This window comes from Trachurus trachurus (assembly GCF_905171665.1).
Source record: "Trachurus trachurus genome assembly, chromosome: 21".
In the NCBI taxonomy this organism is placed as follows: domain Eukaryota; kingdom Metazoa; phylum Chordata; class Actinopteri; order Carangiformes; family Carangidae; genus Trachurus; species Trachurus trachurus.
The window spans coordinates 23376719-23404364 of record NC_139899.1 but is presented as its reverse complement, the minus strand read 5'-3'; the positions used below and the strand labels follow the sequence as shown (position 1 = coordinate 23404364).

Sequence of the window (27646 nt, the reverse complement as noted above, 5' to 3'; positions counted from 1 at the left end):
CTGTGACATTACAAATCTTTTGAAGCTTAACTTTGGGTTTTCTTTCTTCTCAGCACCGTCTTTGTCAGTTTACAGAGTAAAAAAACAAAAAAACATTTTAATGTTACTCAGCAGCCACCACAGCTGAGACGCCAAACATAAGATACAATACATTTTAATGGCCAAACGCTTTAATCCCACAGTTTTCACATTTAACTGTCTCAAAGAGAGTTTCATTAATTTGGTTTTCTCTGTCACTTCATGACAGTCAGATTTGTTTGGTGACACTTTCAGCAGTTAAATGTCTCTATTCAGCCTCCAGCTGTGGTGGCTGCTGCTTTGTCAAAAATCTAAATCCCTTTTCCCAAACATTTTATTTTTAAATGAGTGTCGGTGTTTGTTTGTTTTGAACAGGACTGTCCCACTGTCCACGATCCATACCACACCACAGGTAAGACTTACTCCTCTATGAGGCAATTTGAGCAACAGCGAGATAAATAGTTTTGTCAAACTATGGTGGTTTAGTTTTTCCATATCGTATCAATCTGTCGTCTGACTACTCTGGGAAGAAGTCAAAGTCCCTGGTAGGAAATAATCCCCTTTAGAAAAAAAACACCCCATTAAAAACTTTCAAACATGTAGGTCTTTTGTTTTCTTAAGAATGACAATATATATAAAAAAATAAATACAAACCGTACGCAGTGTGAAATGACTGTGGGAAGTCTAGACGTGTACACAAACTTAAATCTAATTTCGAGTCAAAGACGATCAATGCCGGAAATACAAGTCGTGCAGCTCGGGGGTTATTAAGCTGTTCCCTTCTGTCTAATACGGAGCGATTTTCGAAAACAAACCTCGTCCTGTCTCATTATCAGGTTAGATACCGACTCATCCGTCATTGTTGCAGCACCAGTAAAACAAGGTGTTTACAACTTTATCATCGTAGTTCATTTGGCCGTTTAACTGTTAGTGTGGGGTTTGTATCTGAAAGCACTTTAAATCTGTAAAAAGTGCTGCATAAATAGGTGCAACGACTGTGTATCAATAGGTTGTCATTGACTGCATAAACACAGACACTGGGAGTTTCACTTCTTCATCAGAGGGATTGTCTTTGGTGTCCATGAATGTATCACAGCGATGCATAAAACTGACTAACTTTCCCTGTTCGGACAAAACTTGACCGGGTAACGAGATCCCGCTGAGGTAACTGCTGAACATTTACCTTCAGGCTCAGATCCTTAAAAAACAGGTTCGTTATAAAACACAATCTTGAGTGCGGAGACAGAGACAGAGACAGAGAGAGAGACCCTCTGTGGTCTCTTGTTTCCGTACAGGGGGGAAACATTAGTCTCTACTCTGAACACGTGGATGAACAACAGACTTGATGAACAGATGGACGGACGGAAGGCGGTGGGTAAATTACAGAAGTGATTTCTCTACCAATTTAATTAGCCGAGAGCAAACATTCAGCGTGAAACATGTCCGTGTTGTCGCTGCTGATCTCTGCAGGCACCGGGGGATGACTCACTGAAAGAAAACCCACTGAAACCTACAGCATGGAGGCTAATCGAAAGCACAAACCAAACCTACGCTATTTAATTATCGTTTAATTAGAAACCTGACCTTAACTAGCATGCAGATACTCGTACTTATGGTTACTCTTAAAAAACAAACCGTGGGGTGTTACAAAAGGTGTCTAGAAATTTCGGTAGAAAAGTGAGTTAGAGCAGTGGTGAAGTGCATTTACAAACAGGACGACGACAGCGGCGGCGGCGGCAGATATGGCTTTGACAAGTCGAAGAGGCTTCAACTTGTGGTGAAAGATGAAATGAGAGGTTAAGACTTTGCAGGATGGCAGTTGAGAGAGAATGGCTAGTATGTGCAAAAAGCTGGGTCATCGATGGAGCTCACACTGCACTCATACCGGTGACGCTTCACTTTACAGCTTCTTTTCATCGTTTTCTAGTTGTTTTGCTGGAAAACAGCTGGAAAACCTTTCTTTTTAAAAAAAAAAAAAAAGTGTAAAATAAAGCATCACCATCTTATAAAAAAATATCAACCAACACGCAACAAACCCAAACCTCACAAGGTCACTCAACAATCAAAGAAGATACTTTTTTTTATGTCTTGGCAAAAGCTTTTTTTTAACACTGTGACTGCAATCTCATTCAACCTCGGTCAAAATTTAAAAAAATAATAATAAATTAATCGCCGATCACAACACTGGCACTGACTTTCGCTGCATCCTCACATACACATTTAATACTTGGTACCTACTGATAATAATGAAGAGATAGTAGCTATTACACTAATAGAAATGGGTGTTTAAAAAAAAAAGAAGAAGAAATAGCAGCATGTTAAGTTCGAAGATGAACGGTTTGGATGTTCAGTTTGGCCTGTCCCACCCAGAAGACACTACGTTGTTTTGTTTTTTTGTTTTGAAGCTAACAAAACCCATGTAAAAACTGAAATACAAATCTCTTCTTACAAGCTTCATCTCAGCTCACACACTCACACGAAGATCAGTTTAAAGAAAAGTCAGTAAATGCCTCACAAGGACTTTTTTTTTCTCTTCAGCTGTCAGTTCAAAGTAAAATGGAAATCATGACAACGCTCCCTTAGAAAAAGAAAAAAAAAGAAAGAAAAAACAATTCCTTCCCTTCTCACCTTTTTTTCCCCCTCACAGACTCTCAGGTCTTTTGAAAAAGACTAAAATGACAAACTAAAAGTCATGAATTGTAAAACAGCGCTGCCTTTTCAATCCCGCAGCCTCTTTTTTTTGTTTTTTCTCTTTAATGGCAACAGGCGAATGACTGGCTTCACAGACACCGGCCTGAAGAGCTGACGTTGCCTTTTAGAAAGGAGTCGTTTCTTTTTACAACATACTCACTCACTCACACACACACACACACAGATACACAACCACTGACACACCTGCTCCCATGTGTTGCTGATATGTCTAGAAAGTGGTGCAAATGCAAAAAACAAAACAACAAAAACAATACTTAAAAAAAAATAAGGAAATGGCATTAATTTCCCAAAGATTTCCAGTACATTAGCGGAGGTCGTGGTGATTCACAGGAGACAAAGTGGCATCACCTCACCTCTTCCAGTTATCTGTCGGTCGTTGATGACTTTTCTTTGTGGAGCCTTTTGAAGAAACTAAATCGCCCGTTGAGGTGCTTGAATGTTACTGGGAGTTGGTTTTCTGAGAGGTTTTTTTCCCCTCTACTGGACAAAGATGAGGTTGTCAAACAGAAATCTGATTGGATCATTTTCTATTTCATTTTCCTGCCAACATTTTTTTTGGTGTGTATCATTTTGTTGAGGATAAAACTTTCTCGTACTCCTTCTCTGTGACGCCGGAACGCACCCTCCCAACGTAAAAGAGTAACGACTAGCACCGATGTGTGCACCTATTTCTTAAATCTGTGGCTTTACTGTGTCACATTATACCATGACATGGTACATGTATATACAAGCTCCCAAATCTCAAGCATCTGATGAGATTCTGTGTATAGAATGTAAATATAATACATGATATGCACAATATCATATAAGTTTTACAGATGAGGGAAATTCTTCCAGTCCTATAGGTATCCTATAATGATTTTTGATTTAAAAAAAAAAAATGCCACTGTTTTCCTCTCGACCCACTTCAGTGACAGAAAAGTCTCAGTGCTCCAGTCTGTCTTCTGGCGATGGAAGAATCCTACACGACTCTTTTTTTACAGCCTAAACAAAAAAACAAATGGAGGCTAAAGAGCTAGATCTGAGGAGTCTGGTGTGTTACCGTCTATTCCTCCGCCTCCTGGCTCTGAGGGAAGGGCAGACTGACGGCGTGCTCTTGGGCCAGGGCGGCCAGCTCCTTGAGGAACTCGCAGAAGATGACGGCACAGTAGACGGCGTTCTTCACCCGCAGCGCCTCGGCTTGTTTCTCCAGCCCTCCGCCCGCGCTGCCCCGGAACAGAGCGCTGTGCAGTGATTGGCCGCCGTCCCGTACGTGTGCGAGGGCCAGCTGAGCGGCGTGACGAGCCCGGGTGGGACTGTTGGTGTGACGGAGGATCAGGTCTCCCAGAGACGGCTTACGACTCTTCACTGGAGGAACAAAACATCGGGTTTAGGGGTTATTTTCTTGGTCTCGGAGTAAACCTTTAAAAATAACAGAGGAATTTCACCATCAACAACAAAATAAGGAAATTGATTTCACAAAAGTATTGACTGTACAAATTCCTTAAAGTTTCTGTGTTGAAAATATAACTGTGCTTGCAGACGGCTTTTCTGATTTATTACTTTTACTTATTTTTGTTACATATTTTGTTATCAGCCTGACCTCTGAAATTGTACACATTTACAGTAAATCCAAATTAATACAAAGCACTTTTGACTTTCTGCATTTAAAATCTTCCATTTAAAAAACCCATTTTGTGTCTAAAAAAAAGCCTAAAGATAATTCTCCAAAATAAAAAAAAGTTGCAGTTCTTCAACTCAGAGACACTGAACCAAAGTAACAGAAGCACAAACATGGTAGAAGATCTAAGTTTGTGTCCATCTTCTGGGGTTATAAAAAGCAAAGAAAAGCCCTGCAGCGGGACAGTTTGTGCGAGAACACTTAAAAGGCAGAACCACATAGTCTGATCCAGTTCTGCACCAGCAGCTGTTGCAGTGATATGAGGATCCTGAAATGCTCTGCACAGATAGAATCGCTCAGACTCAGAGCTTTCAAATCATGTATAATTTAGTCTAAAACACCTGGAGCAAAGTCAGCTCAGTCAAAGCGTCCCATGGTGGATTTTAAAAGGTATTTGTCATCAATTGTTCTGCTTTTAGTCCTCTTTAAAGTTAAATTGTGTGTGAAGCACTTTGAAACTACTCCTACATCTGGGTTGTGTAAAGATGTAAAAAATAAATGTGCCTTCATTAGTTGAAGGGAAATATTTCAGACTAATTAGCAGAAGAGTTGACTTTTTTGCAGCGTAAATACAAACACTGACTTACGAACTCACAGTTTCAGATTTGGCTAATTAACTGAATCCCTATTGAAAATGTTAAGAGGTTTGTTTTTTGTTTTGTTCAGACACTTGAGGAAAACTGATCTGAGCCGTGACCCGTCCTCATCTTCATCAGCAGCAGACGACGACGCCCACACATCCACATACAACCATGTGAGAGAGAGAGAGGAGAGTGCAACTCCTCCGGGTTCAACTCACCCAGTGAATCGGAGCGTCGCAGGGTGGGTACAGCTGCAGGCGAGTCGCTCCAGTCCACTTTGCCCCGGGCCACCAGGTACTGCTGGGCTTTCTTCAGCATGGCAGGGAAGTCCTCATGGGAGGCTGCAAACGCCTCGATGCGGTTCTTCACAGAACCTAGAACCTGGGGAGAAGCAGAGAGACGTTTTTAAAGGGGAACTATGCAAGTCCGCTCGCTTTTCCGCTGTTTTGGTTACGCTCCTCTCGCCCATGTGCATCTGTTTACAACGAAGCCGGCGAAAAATCAACAAATAGAGCGGTGGAAAACGTTACATAACATAAACGATGTTACGGCGCGTGTGTTTGTGTAGTATTAACCGTCATGAACAAAAGATTACGGCGCGTTTGTGTTGCGGTGTGCAGAGACGAGAGCTGGGACACCGGGGCGGCGGCCAGGTACTGTACTGATGCAAGGTTGGTTTTCAACCGTGAGACACCAGGTGAAGACAGAGAGCCTCCGTTGTCACGTTGTCACTCATAACAAGTCACAAGTCTCGTAGTTAACAATCACAATTACTCCGGAGCTTTTTAATAAAGGTAAAAACAGTAGCATAGCCATGGGAGAAATCCTGCTTAGTTCCTCTTTAATTTTGTAAACTATTTCAAATGTATTTTCTGACCTGACAGATTCTGGCATAAAGAGCAAAGACTGACAGAAGGTGCAGTATTCATTCCACTCTACGGCGTGTTGTAAGGAGGGATCGTGAGAGAAAAGGCCACGAGGGCGTTTGAATTGAAAGCATTTACCTCTGTGAAGAGTGTTTTCACTATGTGAATGAGTCACCCATGTCAAAGCTGAGGTGCTTAATGTTTTACTTTGCATTCCAGCATTAGGTATCCATTCACAGTATCTTCGAATATGGGCAGAAAAAGAATATGGAGGGAAAAGAAATAAAAAAAACTCTATATGCAAATTGCGCTGTGGGCCTGATGGTTTTTGGAACAGCATCGAGCACAGAAGTGAGGTGGGCTGGAAATGGACAAAGCATTAAAAGCAGGAAACTGAACACTGTCATCACGAGAGCAAATACAGACACCGTGCTCTATACAAGATTTGTACCTGGTTGTGAAATGATGTTCAAAAAGGGAAGAAGGCCCAGACAAGAGGGAGGGCATATCAGGCTTCATCGCACACACACCAGGTGTTACAGGCTGTACTGTACCTGGATCAGTGACTTGACACTTGGCTGGAAGACCATGTTGGTGTTGAGCAGGAAGGAGCGTAGGAGGGGCTGAGGATAGCAGGCCAACTGAGCCACGATGCCCGTGAGCAGGATGTTGACGTACAGGGAGTTCTGGAGCATGTTCTCCAGCTTGGCAAACAGAACCACCATGAACGGACCTGTGTAAAAAAAAAAAAAAGAAAGAAAGGGAGATGAGTATATCAGCGGATGGAAAGATACAGCATGCATCTTTGAGCTGAGGTGCACGTGGGAAAAAAAAAAGGAAAAAAAAGTCGGGGTGAAATCAGAGGCGTCTTTGACAGATTTTCTTTAATAACTGCGGTGGCGTGGAGGCTGACAAACTGTGAATAATACACAGAGAGGTGTTTTAACGGCTCGTAGAGGTTACAGCAGGACAGTTTGATCAGCCGCCATTCTTCCACACTGCTGCCACGCTGAGTGACATAAAAAGAAAAAATTATCCATCCCCTATGAACAGTGGAATTAATGGGAAACTGTACCTGCAGAGACAGTTATTACAAAGGAGAAGAATGGTTTCGCCTTGAGTTGAATATTGCTGCAAGAAAAATGTCTGCATTAAGTCAGCGCTCCTCGCCGCTTCAGTGATTTGACATGATGAAACTTTATAAATGGAAAAGACCATTTTGAACTGATGCTTAAAGTAATTTCACAAATGGAAACTGGAGAGAAAAAAAAGGTTTCTGAATCAGGTTTGCATGCTGTCAGACTCGGGATTAGTCACGAATAAATGATGTGTTATGTCAGCGGTGGGGAGAGATCGGCCCTTATGTCTGATGATCAGTGCGGTGGATTATATATAATCCTATTACGGTGCTGACAAAAAAAAGTTTACAGTATTTCAGTACAATAACAAATGTGCTTCATAAACAGAAAACACAGATTTTCCCACGACAATAGTGTGGGCGTGAGGATGAAATGATACAAACAGGAAAACCAGATAAACCGCAACTCAAACAGATCCGGAGATTTAACAGGTCGTCACCTGCTGATGTGACAAAATATTCCTACCCCTTGATTCCACTCATTGGGTTCTGTTTTCTTTCTTTGTTTCAGCAATTACACTATTATTAATAAGTAATACATGTATGCTCAAATTTCCTTTACTATTTATCGTGTTGATGTTTGATTATAAGATACTGTTTGCAGGAAAACTCATGGATAGGGGAAGGTGCATATGGGGCAGGCAAATTTACATATATTACAGCTGCTATTGTTCATTTTGATCTACTGCTATATATTTATCATTTTTATTTATTCATTTTTTAGTTATCATTATTATTTGTAATTTTTCGAATCCTTAAATTGCCTACCAGTTCAGATATAAGTATACCTGTATAGGAGTACTGCGATAGAGAATGTAGGTGCTTTTGTAATGATGAAGATGAATTTTTCTTTCTTTCTTTCTTTCTTTCTTTCTTATTTTAGTCTCCTTATCCTGTTTGAACATGATGATTTATACAAAATTAAGAGTAACATGATTAACCTGTTTTTTTTTTTCTTCTTCTTCAAATTGAAAGTTTAATAACAAAAAACAAAAATCTTCTTAGGTGAGGATTAAAGTCTAGTGTTTGTGTGGGAGAAGATTTCAGTTTTTGGAGCATTTTTGATTCAGTTTTTAAAAAAGAGATTTATTCTAGCCACCACTATCACATTCTAATAATTACCGGTATGAATGAATTATCCTTCAAAATGCAGAGTACCAGGCAAAGAGAGACATGAGCGCACACACACACACCTAAGAAAATTGGTAAAACAGCACAGATCATGATGACCTCCATCTGGACAAGCTGGCACTAACAGCAAAGCTACTGCCAGTGAAATAAAAGTGTAGCTTGGCAAATGAAAAGTCTAGACATGAATTAACCAGTGGGAGTCTCTCTTACCTGTGTATGGCTGAGAGGCGGGCTGGTTCAGCGGTCTGGCGGGACTACAGACGCCCACCACCGACCCCTCTGCTGCTTTAGTGTCTCCTGTCAGCTTGGCCTCCAGCTGCTGCTGCTCCTCCTCCCGCTGCCGCTCAGCGCTCAGCGACTCTCTGGACGTCTCCTCCAGCTGACAGGCCGCTCTGGTCCGCTCCTTCACGCGGTCCTCCAGCTCCCTCAGCTCCTGCGTGAAGGCCTCGATGCTGATGCCCTGACCGTTGGAGTCTCCGGAGAGCTGGGGGTCTCCCGGCGCCTGCTCCAGCAGCTCCTCGATCAGACTCTCCACGGACTGCTGCTGCTGCTGCGCCGGGCCGGCTTCTGGAAGCTCTGAGGATGCCGTGTGCGGGTTTGAGGTGTCGCTGGTCAGCAGTTTGGTGTCGGACATCGGCTGGGGGATGGAGCTCTGGTTCGTGCAGAGAGATTTTGCATCACTGATGTCGCTGTTGCTAAAAATGGACTGTGGCAGCGCGGTGCAGCTTTGGGAGGGGCGCGTGACGAGCGATCCGTTCTGATTTGCGTTTTCATCCAAATACTGCTGCTCCCCCAAGTCTCTCTTGACTTTCTTTACCTCCATCCCCCTGTCCCGACTGTCCGAGCAGCCGTCCCCCTGTCCCATTGTCCCGTTGTACATGGCCTGGTAGCTAACAGTGATGGCGGAGGTGGGAATGTGCGGCGCTGTGGACAAGGCAGCGTGGGACGTCGACAGAGGGGCGGCCGAGGACGAGGAGGACGGGACCAGAGGGGGTACGGGTTTGGGTAGCAGCTCCTCTCTCTGCAGGCTGCGTTTCTTGGAGCGCGGCGTGAGGCTGATGCAGCTGTTCTTGCCGATGGTGATGTCCCACTCGCCGCTGTCCCGCTCCGAGCTGCTCCACTCGGACCGCGCGGCAGCGACGATGGCCGCCCGCTGCTGGCTGGGAGGAGTGTTAGTGCCTCCTCCTCCTCCTCCTCCTCCTCCCTGCTGCAAGGAGAAGTGCTCGGGGAACATAGTCATGGAGGGGTTGGAGGTAGGGGGAGGCGGGGGAGGTGGGGCCGTGTTTGGGGAGGGGTTTTCGCCGTCGTAGGGCGCCGACCAGTCGCGGCAGGCCCAGGAGCAGAGCTCGACGCCCCGCCGAGCGTCCTTGAGGTACTCCAGGTAGCCCGAGTCCCACTCCAGACACTCGCCGTGCGTCTGCTGCTGGTGCATCGGGCTGTCGGGGGACATGGGGTGAGGGCTGGCGGGGCCCGACTGCTGGGGCTCCATGCTGGTGGGGGTGGGGGGGCCGCCTCCTCCTGATCCCCCTCCGCCGCTCTGCTGGCGCATGAAGAAGGCTAAGCGGGAGGGAGTGCTGGGTCTGGGCGGGGCCGGAGACTCCGTGCTGGGACTGTTCAGCACTGCAGGAACATAAAACAGATTTAAAAAAAAACAGGCTTTAACTTTCAAACACTCAACTTTATTTATAGAGCACTTTAAAAACCATTATTAAAATACCATAAGATACACATAAAGTTAGAATACAAACTATAAGTAAACAAATAAAAGTAAAAAGAGTCAACTCAACCGAATGCCAGGGAGAAAATGTGCGTTTTTAGGGAGGATTTAAAAGACTCTATTAACCCTGCTGACCGGATGTGGATGTGTAGTGTAGCCTTTGCTGTGAAAGTAACAAAGGCTGTTAACTTCTCCTTAGTAAGTTAACACCATGTTACATTCACTGACTTAACAAGGCAAAAAAACTGACCTTTTATTAAAGTTTGAAAGAAGTTAAAGGGCCAGCATGCGCAAAGTGTCTTTTAGGTAGCTTTAATATAACAGGTGGCGAGGTGCAAATGTTATGACAGTCTTCTTCAGTGTACCTTCCTTTGACTTTTATTAAAGTTTGCCTTCATAATTATGAGCAGAAATGTTTCTACCTTTCTACAGAGCACAGTGACAGTGGAATGACAGTAATAAAACTATCAATTCATTAAATTCTTGAAATATCTCAAGTGGGCGCAGAAATTCACATAACATAATAATGACACCAAATGCGCTGTAAAAAACAAAATAACACATTGTTGTTTAACAGGCAGCCGCCTCATCTACATGAGCTGCAAGATGATAAAGCAGCTCATTTACATCAGATCATTCACTGTCCTCAGCTACACAATTACACATACAGTGTGTATACAGAAACAGCGTCTGATATAGTAGCACAAAACACAAAACACTGTCAATGTAAAGCTCAAACACAGCTGCTGGCTTCCTCTCAACACCCCAAGGGTGACTGTAGTGTACTGTAAAACAACAGCAATAGCAACCTTTAATTGCACTTCCTGCGTTAACAGCACAACACAGAAAAAAAAACCCAAAAACCCGACAAGTTAACCAAAAGATGAACAAAGAGTTAAAGCAGAAGTGAGTGATCCGGTCGTTTTCGCTAATGCTGCGTTCCAGGCAGGCTTTTGAAATCGTAAATTACAGCTTCAAGTCACAACTTACGACTTTGTAGCGTTCCAGGCAACCCACTCGTGTTTTTCCGACCTGTTTTACCGGTGAAAGTCACTATAACGGCCACTCGTAACTTCCGACCGGTGAACTCGTACCAGATCGAACTGGTACCACTTCACGGTCGGAAAAATACGAGTTTCCTTGAACGCACCATAACAGTCCTCGTCGCTACGTCACCACATTCACGGCGTTCCTTGGCTGCACACACAGCCCTGCATGCCGTTCTCTCTCCTCATTGGATAAAAACTGTAGGATACGATAAATGTTTTCTCTTCGGCTCAGAGCAGAGCAGAGGGACTGAGAGACCCGTGTTTCAGTCCAAACACTCTATGTAAGTGATTGCTGTCGGAAGATATAACTATTTAAGACTTATATTAACACAAATATATCACTCACTTCTGCTTTAATTACTTAAAAAAAACATATTTCCACACAGTGAATTAAAAAAATAAAAGCTCATCTTATGAGTGCTGAAACTGTTCACTTCATGTTTACAATCATTGGGTTGGCTGCTCACCTTTGCCCCAGAATGCATTGTCCTCGTCGCGGTCAGCAGAGGGCGCTGCGCTCAGCCTGCAGCACTCAGGGATCAGAGACAGGAACTTGTCTGCTGACTTTCCATATATGTCCGTCTCCCTGATGGCACGACGCTGACTCAGCATTACATGGGTACAGGGCAGTAGATACCTGAGAGCAAACACACACATAAACCACTTAACTTACAATTACACCGTCAGTCTCAACTGAGGCTGTAAAACCTAAACATAGTGATGCTTGTGTGATCAATCATTTGCAACGCCATATTTCCAATGATATGTATTTGATGACAGGCCACACAGACACACTGCAGTTACAAACCATGGTGTTAAGACTGTAAATTATCCTGATGGTGAAATATTGCAAAAATAAAATACTGAAATATTAAGAAACTCAAAGTGACACTCAGCTGGATGAGCTGTTTTTGTCCTGAATACAAACTCACAAAGGCAAAGTCGTCCATGGATGTTCACTAAATTCCTTTAAAAATGTCTTTCACAGATTTTTCAATTTAAATAAACCAGATTGTAAAACTAAAAAACAGATGACCCATCCTGTGTTGTACCAATTAAATAAAATGAAAATTGAAAATACATGAGTGGGAAATAGATTCTCAGTTTTACCTGAGAATGAGCTGCAGCATGATGTCTTCACAGTGCAGGGAGAGCAGAGTCCTGAAGAGGCTCAACGACACCATGCAGAGCTGCAACGCAAACATTGTTATTCACATACAGTGTGTATGATTAAAAGCCAACTGAGAATCAGTCCTGGAGATGAAGACACATGTCGTCCAATCACATCAGTGTTTTTTTTTTTTATATATCTAAACTACATACAAACGATGAATTACGGTAACTTATATCTCATGATATTTCTTGGTTTCAGTGTAGTCGTGCTTGTCATGAAGCATTTTCATCTCTGTCAAACTGCTGTTAATCCAAAAGCTAGTTCACAAGTTTGTGGTGCGTTCAGAACATTTTAACACATAAGCAAAATGTTGGATTTCTGACAGACCAATTGTTCTCAGTTAAACACATTTCTAAAAATGTGACACATTCTCAAGTTGTCAAAAAACAACATTCGAGGACATGTGAGGCCCCTGTGTTTTCAGCAAAATAATGGCCAATACTACAAAAAAAGGCCTGAAGCTTTGTTTCTATTGTTGTCTATTGTTGTGCTTTGAAAGAAGGATGATCATTTGTGAAAAGCAGTGACTGTCGGGAGATTTTTTAAACTCCCCCTTCTCTAAGATAGAAACGAGCAACATGACACGATGAAGTTCCTGTTTCTGTTAAACATCTCGGTGGTGTCCTAGAGACCAGAATGTGTTTATTTTGAGGGGGATCAGAGTGTATGAAAGTGAAGATTATGTAAACACGTTTCAGACATATTTGCTTTACCAGCCACAAACTGTGCAACTGTCAATAGATGCAGCACGTTTGATGACGTTTACTCTGCGTGTTTGTTCTGGAAAAACAAATCAGTCTGTTTTTTTTGCTGCAGTCGTTCTCAATCAATTCCTGCTCGCGGCCCACTCACCACCCCCACACCACTGGGTTCATGTGAGGAGACATAGACACACACTATGCATGTTAGTGTACACCAACCCTTGAATTGCTGCTGATGCGCGTGAGCAGCGTGTCCAGGATGGTGTCGTTGTCGTGGCGATGCAGCAGGATGAAGCGCAGGAAGGTTTTGAGGAGGGAAGTCTCTGTCACACTACGCAGGAACAGGTCCAGGTAGGCGGTGCTGGCGATCATCTCATCCACCGATGACTACAACACATACACACACACAGAAATATGTATCAAAGCCAAGGGCAGCTGTCGTATGAATAATATCAAGTCTATGATTAAATCGAGGCAGTGAGACAACTCCCTCAAACTAACTCATCATGTGGATGTGAGGTCATCTGGGACAGAGTTTGTTGATCCACCTCGTTCTGTTTTAGTTAGAGGGTCGTAAAGAGGTTTGTGCTTCTCCGGACCGCTCCCTCCCTCCTTCCTACCTTGTGCAGAGCGGGGCCCATGACGGGTACGAGGAAGCCGTTGTGGAGGTAGTCCAGGAGCTGGGAGCGGACCAGCGGGTGGGCCACTTGCACCACGGCGTTGCAGAACTCCAGCGAGTTCATGAACAACACGAGTGAGGACACGCTCATCCAGTCCTCCCTCCGCAGGGCGTGCCAGTCGTCTCCCCGGACCTCGATCTTCCTCGGCAGAGACGAGTAGAGAGCGCTGAGGCCCGTCGCCAACACCTGAGGAGAGACAGAGGAAAATGTTTATTAAAATTCTTGATGTTTTTTAAGCTGGGAAAAAAACCAACTAAATAACAAACAGATCTGAAATTGTCACATGATGAATCAATTTAGTAGATAGACAGAAAATGAACCAGCATCAATTGAAATAATAGACTAAGTTTTTCTTTATTTTCTTTGTTTATTTGATCATAAAAATGAACATCAGAATGAATAAGTAGAGGTAAACATGCTGTAGTTCCATGGCAAATAACAATGATCCATATACAAAGACAAATGTAGGAAAGACATGACACATTATACATGTCGAGTGAGAAGTAAACAGTGAAGTGATCTGGTCTGATTTTGTTTGACCTGTGTCTTGACAGTGGGATATGTAGGACACACTCCCTTTTTTCAAGTGGCGAGCTGATCCAATATTTACTTCCCTGTGGTCGCTGCACAGTTTGAGCCAGTGTGCTGCAGCTATAACACTACATCACAGTCCCCTCTAGTGGTGGCCCCGCTGCCTGGGCCACTGGCAGTCCTCTGTTTAATGAACTCATCCAGTAGAGGGACTGTTGGTCTAACAATGCTGTCCTGGCCTTGAAGAGGTTATGACTGATCATCATTATCACTGTTTGTTTTGTGTGTTTTTCTGACACAACTCGTTAGATATCGAAGGTGACAGCAACTTCCAGCTCTTTACTTCTGTTAAAGGAACTTTCTGTCAAATATTTCTTTTCTTTATATAAGACTGTATTTGTTTGTTTCTTTACATTTTTGTTTGCCCAATCAACTGCAACTGGTTCCAACAATAGCAGTAAAAATTGAATGGGAAACGTGTCCAAACTTTTGACTGGTACCGTCTATAAAACCCAGACCAGTCCTGCTGCCTTCTCTGAAAACATGTAAATAAGGGCTGCAGCTATCCATCATTTTTGTAATCGATTATTCTATCTATTATTTTATTGATTAATAGAATCATTTGCAAATGAAAAATCAATAATTGTGATGTACTGATATGCTTACTAAATATAATAACTGTGTAATATTTGTGCATCTTAAACTCCAATCTCTACTCTTATTAACCACCTGACATTTTGATATCTACAGTATTTTGGTGCCATCAATGGTGTGTGTGTGAGAGAGTGAGTAAGTGTGCATGTGAGAAGGGGGGGTGTGCCTGTATAAAAAGAGAGTGTATGTTCTTGTGTGTGTTAGGCCAAATTACTCCAACAAAAAAGACTACCATAATTAACCGGTAACACCCTATGTAGGTTATTATCTATCGTTTTAAATGTCTGAATGTAATTTTATTTGTTTGTGTACCATGGGACCACGGATGGAAACTAGCTTTCTAGCTAAGGCATATTTACATCAAATAATTGTTTTTGTATGTTCATGAATATGTGGAGTCCCATCTCAAATAAACTAATAAATAAAAAAAATAAAACCGAACGCAGCAGCGTTTTATATCGTTTTCTTGGGCAAATGTCAAGAATGTGATACGTTATTTTCTGTCTTTTCTCAGATCGCTCCACCGAACTCTGACGTCGGCGTGTGTCAGTAATAAAAGTCCACGTTAAACACAAGTGGTGTATGCTGTATATTGCGAGTGTAATTAATTAAACGAAGCTACGGTTCAGGAAAAAATGCCTTGATCATTTTTTGTAATTGAATTATTCAAATTACTCCAGTAACCACTTCAGCTCTAAAATTATTATTTTTTTAAACATTTAAAACATTAGTAATTGCAGGGTGGGAGAAATGAGAGCATGATTGGGATGATCTCTGCTTACATGACCACACAGTCAGAGAGGTTGTTGCAGCCGTCTTAGGATTTTATCACTACATGGAAAAATTGCCAAACAGGCTGATGAGAATCTGCGAGAATGTGTACTTGGTCCTTGACGCCACCTCCACTGGTCCTTCCAGACAGTAAGTGGGTCAGACTGAAGCTGCTGGAAGTAGGACGAGCAGAAAATAGCCGAGCTGGCTCTTTAGCACTACAGTGAACATGCCGAGGAGGAAGAGTCCTGACCACTGCATTAAACCACAGTTACGTCACGCAACGCTGTCCACTCGCATAATGTAGCGTCTGTCCTTTGTGACCAGATTCAGGCAGTTATCACCGGTCAAGATCAATGAAGTCCAGCGAGTAGGTAGGTGCAACCCTATTTGGTAAATAAAAAGCGTTTAAAAGTTATAAGTAAACATGGATCTTTATTTACATCTAGTGGCGGCTGCAGGGAACTACACCAACACAGACAAACAGCTCACTGCTCCCAGTTTCCAAATGCCCCCGTGCTTTTTTGGCACAGCCGACGCCTACATCTGCAAATATCCATGACTGAGTTGAGCGAGCGATGAAGTGACACCATTGATCAGTCGACCCAGTGATGAACTGTTCCCACAGCTCTTTCACCGATGATGTGGAGCAAACAGTTTGTCACTGGGGGCGTTTGCAGCTGATTCACAACAGTTACCCCTGTATTTCCTCATATGAATACCTTTACCTCAACTGCATGAGACAACATTAACTCCCTCTGTTTGATATGCATTAGTGTTCATGCTGGTATATTAGTACAAAGCCTCATTTTGATATGCTGTGTCCTGTTATAAGTATTGACCTACAGTACACATTAATACAAACCCAACACTTCCTGTATCTGTTTCAAATTAGAGGAAATCTGACGTTTCAGTAGAGAAATGCTTTTCTTTTTTTTCCTTTTTTTCAAACAGGGCTTTTATTGTTGTGCTGACATGATGCAGTAAACATATTATCTCATTTTCAGTTGCTGGTATTTCTGATTTTCAGACAGGCCCACTGATGTGGCGGGCGGGGCGGCCCACCAAGACATCTTCCATTGTTCCTGATGGTCAGTCTGACAAAAGTCACATTCTGCTGTGTAAACAGCTGTAAAACCAGAAGTTGACTTTCAGGGGTTGATTTTTCTGCAGACAGCATGTTGTGCTATTACATTTTGACGTAATATTGGTTTACAGTTTTGTTTTGTGTCAGAGCTAGGTACTGATGGAGGGATTATATTCTGGTCTGTTAATGAGGAAAGGACCAAGGTGTAGACCAAGCTATACACTGGGTTTATTATACCGAGCCTGGTTCAGTCTACAAACTTTGTGAAAATATGAAATAAAAAAGATTTCAGCTTAAAGAAAAAGCTCAAGTTCAGCTTTTAATTGATGTTTAAATGATCACGGTTAAAGATTTTAGACTGGGGGTCTATATGAAATAGAAGATTTTTAAATGTGTTTGTCTTTAACGTTATAAATGTTGTCGTGATGTCGGCTGAGGTGGTTATTTCTTGGCGGTTATGTTTACAGGAAGCCTCTTAAGTTGAGACGGGGCTGATAGGATGTAGATAGGGATGAACGGTCTGTCAGAGTGCATAGTCATCTCCTTCCTCTTCCATAATCACACACCATCACTGATGCATCAGAGTGAGACAGCACACACGCACACACGCACACACACACACACGCTTTCTTAAAAGCAGTGTTGAAAAGGAGCCAGGGTCCACATTATGAGCTGTCCTCGAATATCACATCAGTTAAGACTTGGTAGTTTTCATGTGTATATCAAACTAATGGCCGTTTTCAGTGACAGCCAAATTTGACGATAAATAATAGATTTCAGTTGGATAATACATGCTAAGTATTGCATAGGAAGAGGAATAAGTGAATTACGAGTCAAGTCGGGTAACGGAAAGTGTGGAATAAAACCATCACAGCATCAAAGAAAAGAACAAGGTTGGATATTTCCAACTTTTGACAGAAGCTCAGGATGATTTACCTGCTGTAACCGTACAGTGAGCGATGATGAGTGATGTTAATAAACCTCCAAACCCAAGTGATCTGACCTTTTTTTGCTTTTCGTTGGAGTTGTGAGTTATTAACAACAGCAGCATCACTCACCGGGCAGAAGTAGGAGTTCTCGGCGATGTAGCGGGCCACGGCCTCGTGGCTGGCCGAGGCCGCCATGACCAGCAGCAGGGCGTCTCGCGCCTGCTGTCCAATGGCTCCGTCCCGGTGGATGAACGGCACGAGGAGGGAGAAGATGAGGAGGTTGGTGGAGCCCTGCTGGGCCGGCGCTGCCCGGAACAACATCTCTAGGACCACCGGCTGCCGGGCCATGGTCACACACACCTGGTGGGGTAGTGAAGAGTCCCAGTATGAAACAAAGCGAAGCAGCGTTCAGTATTATTTGCTACAGCTTTTTACCTGAATTCAATATATCATTTGAATCATTTGAATCTTTCTAATTGCTATTTTTGCCTTTGTCTTATTTCTTTCTTTTTCTTTTAAAGGGGAACTATGCAAGTCTTTGCTAATCCCCCTCCCAGCAATGTGCATGGACCGTTGGATAACGTTATACGATGTTACGACATCATATTTGTGTAGTCTTATCTGTCAACAAGAGATTATGGGTTACAGGCCGCATTTATGCCGTGGTGCTGCAGAGACGAGATCCAAGAGATGCTACGTGGAAGGCAGAGAGCCTCCATTCTCCCTGTAACAAGTCATTTAACCATCACAATTACTCTAAAGCTGTTTAATTAAGGTAAAAATGTAGCATAGTTGAGGTAAAAAATCCTGCTTAGTTCCTCTTTAAATGTTTTTCTCTGTTTTTGATTTTAATGTATTTCTATGCCTCTGTAAAGCACGTTGAATTGGCTGGTGTATGAATTGTGCTATACAAATAACTTTACCTTGCCTATTAAAAAAAACTGTAATGTTGTGTAGTGTGAATAAAGAGTGCAAGGGATTATAGACACACAGACAGGAGAGGTGTATGAATTTGAGGTGAGTGTACCTGGTTGAGCAGCAGCACCAGGCTGTTCTCCAGAGCTGAAGGACAACCCAGTTCTGGGTCAGCGCAGGCTCCCAGCAGCCTCAGCAGCGGGTGGAGAACGGCCGTGTGCTGCAGCAGGGGCTGCTGGGATTGGCCGATGAGCATCTCGAACAGCTTGAGCAGCGCCCCCTGGCTGTCCGGGTCCAGGCCGCGGCGGAGGTGCCACTGCACCAGGCGCTCCAGGATATTCTCGGTGACCACCATCTCCAGTATGGGGCCCATGGGCGGCACGGGGGCGCCGCCGTCCGAGCTGTCGGCGGGCCTCTCCTCCGCCAGCAGACACAACATCTGGTCTGTGTGGTTCCTCACTGCTGTTAGGTCATCGCTGGAGGACGAGGGCTCGTGCTGCTCCAACACCCAAGAGACCTGAGTAGAAGAGCAGTGAGTCAGTGTAATATTTAACTCTTTAACTCCTGTCCTTTGATCAGGGCTTAAAAACTAACAGACGAGCGGCCTGGAACAGTCGTTTCTTTGTATTTCAACTGAGTTTAAACAGGCTTTAAGCCTTTATGATGTCATCAATCTGGTCTTTCAAGGGCGTTGTTTCATTTGTCCTACAGGTCTCCTTCACAGCAGACACCTCACAGTAGGAAAATCACAGGTGTTAATAATAAAATTAATGACGGCTGAATGACATTCAGCTTCCTTAGTCAAGGTCCTGGTGTTTGTCTGTAGCTCGCTGCCACAGCGGCTGTGCTCAGAAATCAATACAGGGAGTGGTGGGTGAGTGAGTGAGCGAGGGAACAAGGAAATGATTTGGGGCAGAGCCAACGTGGAAACAACACAGACACTTAAAGAGCTCCAGTAGCATCATGAGGAGGAACACGTGTACTTGTCCTGCCATTACAAGTCAAAATGTTTTACATGAAAAAGGCCAGTTGTCAGATCTGAAAATATTCACCCCCTTTTTGTTTGCTGTATTTTCTTATCATATAAAATACATTATATACTTGAACTCAAGATTTTTACAAAATACTTTCATGTAATTTGCTAAACTCTGAGGTGGACTGGCAGATACAACACATGCAGTGCAAGGTCATTACTGCAATTTAAGATAGAAAGTAACAGAGTTGTGTAACAGTGGTGTGAAAAAGAAGGAACAAACTGACATGCCACAGTGTTATAATGAGGTTAACAAGTCAGCCTGATTACAGAGCCACAATGAATCTGCAGATCTCTGAACAGACGTACGTGTTTGTGCTTCAGCAGCTTGTGTGTGACATTAGGAGCGTTTGGGTGTATGTGGGCCTGATGCATACATGTTTGTGCTCACACGCTTTCCCACAAAACAAACATTATCTTTTCTCAAACGCATTTACATTTACAAGACATGCACCTCAACACCTCTACCCTTTTTCTTAACAAGAATAAAAAACATGCTCCTGTTGTTCTCCACATAAGAAATGTATGCTACATACAGCACCAGGAATCCTGCACCTACATATAGGAGCAGGCTATCATCTTGTCTGATGTGACAAAACTTCCTCTTGAACAGGTTTTAACTACGTAGACTTGAAACAATTCAAAGTTTCCATACGTCAAGACACTCTGGTATTCAGCAGTCTGGCAGTGGCTATGCTCTGCAACCTATAAACATTCAGTCGACCAACTAACTACTCTCATCAGCACTGACACAGCCAGCTGAATGTGTGCACTTTCACACTTGGTGTCTGCACAGATAATCATTCACTAAGCCCTGTTCAGACGTGGCATTAATATGCAGCTCAGGTGATCCGATCACAAGCGGACGGCTCAGACTACGTCAGCTCACACCTGGCATCACAATCCCTCCTCCATGTGCGTCTCTCTCGTGAGTGACCACCTGTGATCACATCTTGTTTCCCTTCTGCGTGCACATAAACACGATACATGAGTTTCCGTTCGCAGACCAGATTCAGTGTTGTTTTTAGCCAGTCTGACTCTGACTGACTTTTAATGGTAGTTAAGAGTGGGAGTGGGCCAAGGTGGAGCTGAGTGAATCAATGCTCAGTGCTCAGCTGTGCAATAAAATACAGTTTAAGCCATTTGAAAGAGTAAAAACAAAAAAACAAAAACAATCGAGAATCAATATGAGGCCGTCTCTGTTGATATTTTGGCTGACCGCCACTCGTAAATCAATGTCCGGGAAACACTGTGAGAAGTGTAAAAAATATTTTCGGTTCAATGTGAAACAGTGGCAGGACAAATTAGACCGCGACAGAAGACATCAGTCTGAGTAAGTGGTCCTTCAGCGTAGACAGGACCACCTCCAAATGTGCTCCGAGTAATCACATCTCAAATACGTCACCAACATGCATGTTAAAGCCAGGTTTGAACAGGATCTAATAGAGCCTTAAACTTCTCACTGATCCCTCCACTTCATGATTAACAAAAAGTGATCATCTAATTTTTATTTTTGCGCTCATCAACATACAAGACAAAGAGAACAAACAATGCAAATATCTTCTCATCTAAAGTAAATATCTTTGACAGCGTAGGCGTATGAACATATTTAATGCTGAAACCACATACAGTAAAAGTTGATTCATTTGAAATATAATAAAATTGATTATCAGTTTGATAATAAAGGGGAAAAAAAGCTTTGAAAATGTGAGGATTTCTGCCAATTTCTTGGTCTGGAGTTATAATGTTGTAGGATTTCAGTGTCTATTCACAGTGGATATCTATATTAGTATCCTCAGAGTGTGACAGTGCTGACTCTTTAAGTATATATAATGTAGGTGGGTGACTGAGTTCTGAAAGAAAATAGTGCAATTTTGACTCAAACTGCTGCATTTGGGCACAAAGGATTTAAAAGTATCTGAATTGGCTTCATGTGATTCATGATATGATAATCCACAGCACTTCTTTCACTTCACTCATTTTCTACTGCAGTGAGCACTTTAAGATAAATGCTTAGGATGATATTATTCAACTTGGGGGTTGTAAAAAAAAAAAACCTTTCTGGTGGCCTCATCACTTTATGATAAGAAAAGGTATCAGATATATGCCTTGACTCAAACAACAAAATGTTATTCAGCCAAACTAATATCCAGATTGTAAATTAAAATCGTCACGCATGTATCGAGCTCACCTGTCTCCAGTGGTTCTCAAACACCATGAGGCAGGTTTCCGGGTCAGCGGTGCAGGGGCTGGAGGGGGCAGTGCTCCGGCCCGACCGACTCCCGGGGCCCCGAGGGTTCAACCTGCTCAGCCAGCTCATACTGGACCCAGTGGGAGGCAGGTGGTCAAAAGTCACAAGGAGCCCAAAATGTGGGGTAGAGGGAGCTCCAGTAAAAAAAAAAAAAAAAGGTCAGAGTAAAAACAGAAAGAAAAAGAGAAGGAGGGACGAGGGAAAGAAAATTAAAGGATGATGTGGGAAGGAGAATGAGACGGGGAGAGGAGAGGAGAGGAGAGGGAGGGGGGGGGTGGAGGGGAGGGGAAGTGTATCCAAACAGACAGGAGGAGGTGAAGGAGGTCGGCCGAATGGGCTGTCACTGCCAGTCAGTGTACATCTAGGGAAAGCCCAGTTGCTGCTTCAGAGACTGTGTGACCCTGTCCTCCCTGTAGACCCTGTCATCCAGTCTGAAGCCAACACCACTCCATAGCCAGTCGGGACGGGCGCTGTGCTGGGTAAACAAACAAAAACACACACATCAACATGTGAACTTCAAAATAACTGTGTTTTTTGTTGTCTACATCGCTGCCGTTCCTTTTTGCCTGGGCTCTGACAATGTAATGAGCAGCCACTATAACCAGGGTGGTTACACTGTGTATGTCAAGTCTGCTCCATGTAGAGGGAATGGGCTGTGACTCAGCAAGACACTGAGCCCTAATTGATCCCAGTGGCTGGACCAGAGAAACTGAAGTTAATTAAAGTGGCCATTATCATCATCACATGACGTTTTAATACTAAACCAGAATCAGAATCTCGAGTACCGGTATGCAACTTTACAAACATCATTATAAATTGTGAATGTGTGTTTTAGTTTGAAGTTTGGTTAAAAATTCAAAATAAAAATAACCAGTTGGAAACATCCAGAGTAGTCCAGTGCAATAAATATCTTAAAAAAAAAAAGTCATCACATTGAATAAACTGAAATCCATTATTTCCAGTGAGCATGCCGCCTCATACACTGTACAGCCGGCCCGGATACATTAAAGTGATAGTTGCTTATTATGCTGTTTATACCGTCTTGGCCTCATACTCCACTAAAAACACCCATTCATTTGTGCAGAAGAGTTTTCCATGTACAAACATAAGTCATCCTCTACAGTATGTTGTTTCCAAGGAAACCATTCAGTCCACCTACAGCCAGTCCACCTCCTGCTTAGCATGGAAGTCACTGTCTATTAGGGATGCACTGTTGTTGCTTTATTCATTACATTAATGACAGATTCATCATTAAAGGCTTATCATAAAAAACATGAAATGTGTGAAGAGTCATCATGTTAAAGCAGATATCAGCTTCACGGCCGTTTCGGCTAATGCTGCGTTCAAGGCAGGCTTTTGAAACCGTAAGTTACAGCTTCAAGTCACAACTACGACTTGGTAGCGTTCCAGGTAACCCGTAGCTCGTGTTTTTACCATCCTGTTGTCTGTGAAAGTTCCCTATAACGGCCACTCGTAACTTCCGACCCGTGAACTCGTACCAGATCGAACTGGTATGACTTCACAGGAAGGAAAAACACAAAGTACGAGTTTCTTTGAACGCACCATGAGTTAGCAGCCCCCGCCCTTGTCAGGCATCAATTGGTCCTCGTGCTACGTCACCACATTCACGCGCATCCCTTGGCTGCACACACAGCCCTTCATGCCGTTCTCTCTCCTCATTGGATAACACTTGTATCCCACAAGGAAAATTTTCTCCTCGGGTTACAGCAGAGCAGAGTGACGGAGAGACTCGTGTTTAGGCTGAAATACTTCATGTAAGTGATTGCTGACGGAAAATAGGACTATTTAGGACTTATATTAACAAAAACATTCCACTGATATCTGCTTTAATCATGTCAACTGCTTGAGCTGTCCCACCACAAGAAAATCCAATATTTGAATGAGAATTTGAACATAAGTCTATTTTTACTGAACTGGCCTAGAAATAAGCAAAGTTGGGGCAAGAATTAGGAGACTTTATGTGCAGGAAACTTTAAGCAAACAAACACTAACATCAAATAAAAACACAGCCTGATCTCCCCATTCAACACATAGTTTTCATTTGAGAATATGTGCAAATCTACTCTAGTCATAGCAAAGTTGTATGTAAAGTTTGTTCTCTGTAGGTTTTGCATAATATTGCAGTAAAGTTAAGATAAAAGAAGGAGCAGCCAAAGTAAGGTAAACTGATATGGAAGTGCGGGCATGTGTCATTCTTTTTATCTGAGACAACTTCAGCATGAAACATTTCCACAGAGAAGAGATGCAAATTCAACGTGCACGTCTATAACTGTCGAAGAGACACCTGTACAGACCCAAACAATCATGATGATGCACCGATCCTCTACATTCAACTTCTCATAATTAAAGTCCCTCCGTCCTTATTTTACTGCTCTCATAATTCATTTAACAAAGAGACGCGCTTAACCTGTTAATAATACACAATTTAAAAAGTGGGATAAGAACATTTTCTTATCAGACAAACACTCGACAATCACATCCTCACAGCTACAGAAATATCTGACACACAAGTCGTGTATTTACTGAGTTATTGTTGGGATAATTCAAAAAACAACTGAACAGATGGATCAACAGCGAAGAGGTGGATTATTCTGCAGGAGTTTTTCTCTTTTTTATGACTTTTTCTGCTGTGACTCTGGGTTTGTTGTCGTCCTCCATGAAAAAGAGGGCTGTAAACTCTTCAGAACCACATTTTCAAGCCTATTTCATACTCGAAAAACATTGATTTTCAGTGGTGTATTTGTAAGAGAAACCACATTACCACATTATCACTGTTATTTTTCCTGCAGGAGAAAAAACGTGTTTCAGTGAAATGAGTTGAAACTTTAAAGTTAATGTCAAAAGGCACAGCTTAAAATGGAGCTCGACATCTATCTCTCTGTGAAACTGTTGACTTTCATCTCCTGGGTGTTTTAATAAAAGATCAGTCACAGGTCTCCCTCTGGTGAGTCCAGCCAGGTTCAAAAGGTTTGTCAGGTCAGTGTCTAGGTGTTAAAATGGACGTGTAGCCTAGATAAGTAAATGTCAGAGTAGTTTACAAACGTTTTGTGATGCGTCAAATTATACACAACTTCCCTAAATCAATAAGACAACAACATGCTTTTGTTCTTTCAATTTCTCACACAGCGGCTGTATCAGTATCACAAATAGCACGAGTCAAATCTAACTTCCACATTTATGGTGATTTACAAGTGGCCGGGTTGGGTCAAAGGTAATGATTATCATTAGTTATTCTGGAAAAATTCTGTCTTTTTGCTTTGAAACATGAAACACATCTATAGCAAGACATGAAAGCAGAGAGAAACTGGATCCACAGAGTCAAGACTGAGACATCTACAGCAAAATGACCCTGTAAATAAGCTCGCTGAAAATACAGCCTGCTGTTATGATTCACCAGAAATGAAATTACCTTAAAACGCACGTCAGCCGCTCTGCCTCAGCATTTCCAGCTCATGTGAGCCGCCACGCCACATTTCAACATTCAAAATGTGTTTTATTTTCAGGTCACACACTCACACTGAATCATAAAAAAACACCCATAAAATGAGTTCAAAGTTCAGCAACAGATTCCTCTAAAGGGAGGCTGCCTGCGAGTTTGTCAAAGATTACTGATCAAACACAGCATAACACAGCTCGTCTTGACTGCTATAATCTCAGAGCGCAAAGTCTACAGGCCGAGATCCACTCTCTCAGATGTTCAGAGGCAGACTGGAAGACTGGAAGGTGGAGAAAAGCTCCTTTCCAAAGTTTTCTGCGATTCCCCTAGTTCAACGTTCACAACTGACAACCACACCTGCTTTGTAGCAGCAATTGTCCATGTGTGTTGTGAAGAAGCGCTTTGGGTCACATTCCTCACATTTACACATCTGTCATTATGTGTTTTCAATGCTGAACCACACTGACTGTTCACATCTGTGTTTGCAGGGACAGAGGCACAGTGAGCTTTCAGAGCAGAGACATGATGTAGGACCAGTGGGACTGAAATCTGTTCGGCTCCGACAGACGCGAGCTGAAACAGACACCCGCGTCGTATCTTTTCAAAATCGCTGCGGTAAAGCAGGTCTTATACACACCGTACTCATCTAGTGTACCAACAAATACTTCCTCTCTGTAACCACTATTCCTCACCATGACAGCCAGCCTCTCAACCCACCTTCAGAAAGGTAGTTGTTGCTTTACAACCGCTTTTAAGTGGCAAAAACAGGATATAACAAACACAAGAACAGGACACAGTGCTCAGCTTGTGGGTTATCTGTGAGTTTCAGGTCTAATCTCAAAACTTTCTTCTTGTTTATATTTAGAGTCAACTTGCAAAATGGATCTATGTTTACATTTGTCTTAGGAGTGGCTGTGCAAGAACTGTGCCTACATTTATTACAGTACGGGACTGCAACCAATGATCATTTTCAATTCATCAACAGCTCATTTTCCCAATCAGTCGAATAAAAATCAAACTGGTAATAAACTGCATATTTGTCTGAACAACACAACAAAAGCCAAATATCTCATAACTGAGAGAAAGAAACCAGCAAATAATCACAATCGACAAGCAGGAACAAGTACATCTTTAAGAATTTCGTTTGTTAAAAAAAACTGATTACATTCAATCAGATAACCACATAAACATTTATGAAAAAAAAGCAACATTTTATGAGCACCAAAATATATGCTCAAGCTTGGTAACAGTGCTGTAAGGCTGATACAGCTGAAGCCAGTAGTAAATTGACATTGGATTAAGACATTTAAACTACAAAATGATCAGAAATGAGTGTGACCACCAGGCACTTGTTGATTTTCTAAACTTGAAAGTTTTGGATGTTCTGTGCTACAAAGACAAAAATTAGGTGGATGCTCAAGCGGTTCTTATAATGCGTTGATTTATACATCCATGATAACATGATCTATTTCAGTACTGTGTAGGCCTACATCTAATTGCAATGAATGCAACTTCAGTCGTTTGCAACTAATCCTAGATAACTCATCTAATCTATTTTTGGTGTAGTCAGATAACAGATTAGAGTTAGACTTAGAGATATGTTATAACAGAGATAAGAAAAGTAACAACAAATATACACACTACATACATCAATATGTTATGAGATAAAATAACGTTACTAAAATTAGAAGAAACTGTGCATAATGTATAAACGGTGCAATGTAATGGTGAGTGCTTTGGAGCATTTCAAGGAGTTAACAGCAAACTTTCAATGCACCTCAGGAAAAAAAAAGACACTTCATTAATTTAGTAAAACCACCGATCACACAGACAGTATGATGCCAGATCGGGCATCAATCTCTGCAGTGTTTTGGGTCAAGTGTCCCGTTAGCCCTCCTGTACCTATAGTTAGCTCCTTTAAGAGCAACCATCAAATAGCACGACCTTGCCTTTAAATTGGTCCGGTTATAGTTAGTTACTTCACGTTATCCCATTAGCATTTGGGCTGTGTGCATCTGATCTGGCATCATCAGCCCTAGCCCTGCACCAGATCCTTATATTATTATTAGCCCGGCGGGGTGAAGCGGCTTAAAGGTTGGCTGCCACCGAAAAACAACAATCAATGCATCTCAATACAGCAGCGAGATGATGTAGCAGGCTAGTTGGATAGTTAGCTTAAAACGCGTCAACCATATATTAGTTACTGTACAGATGCCATTTAAAAGCAATGCAAATCTGAAGTCACTTACTTTAGTCGTTTGTATTTGTCTCAACAGTTGTTGTTTTGAGGAGCTGTCCCGCTAGCTGTATGCGTTGCTATAGTGCGTTAGCGCTGCTGCCGCTCGGTTGCTAACGACTTAGCCGCTAAGCTAAAGAATTCCACAATGTCAGAGCAGAGAGCGGAGGAGCAGTAACCCGGGGCAACAACGACCCGGGAGGTCGAGTTCAGTGAGGCGGAGGGAGGCTAACGAATGAACCACTCCTGCGCCGCTCGGGCTGCTGCCGTGCATCCTGTTAGCGACAGATAAACATCCCATTAGATAGATGATTTCTCAAACACTCTTCTCTCTCTCCCGCAGCAGCCATCTTAC

General features: G+C 42.6%; 1 protein-coding gene across 2 annotated transcripts; it reads right to left on the bottom strand.

Moving 5' to 3' along the window:
• Positions 1-1995: 1995 nt before the first annotated feature.
• Positions 1996-27646, bottom strand: fhip1b (FHF complex subunit HOOK interacting protein 1B). 2 transcript variants are annotated; one of them, XM_083997416.1, is made up of 12 exons: positions 27305-27646; positions 21539-22073; positions 18427-18831; positions 17529-17759; positions 13368-13613; positions 12967-13134; positions 11983-12062; positions 11340-11509; positions 8317-9726; positions 6392-6570; positions 5190-5352; positions 1996-4077 (listed from the first exon to the last, which is right to left on the bottom strand). In XM_083997416.1, exons 2-12 carry the CDS (start codon positions 21665-21667, stop codon positions 3776-3778), a joined length of 3483 nt encoding a protein of 1160 aa, XP_083853542.1. In that variant the 5' UTR covers positions 21668-22073; positions 27305-27646; the 3' UTR covers positions 1996-3775. The 2 variants fall into 2 exon arrangements, with proteins under 2 accessions (XP_083853542.1, XP_083853543.1); XM_083997417.1 differs by having other exon boundaries at positions 21539-22068.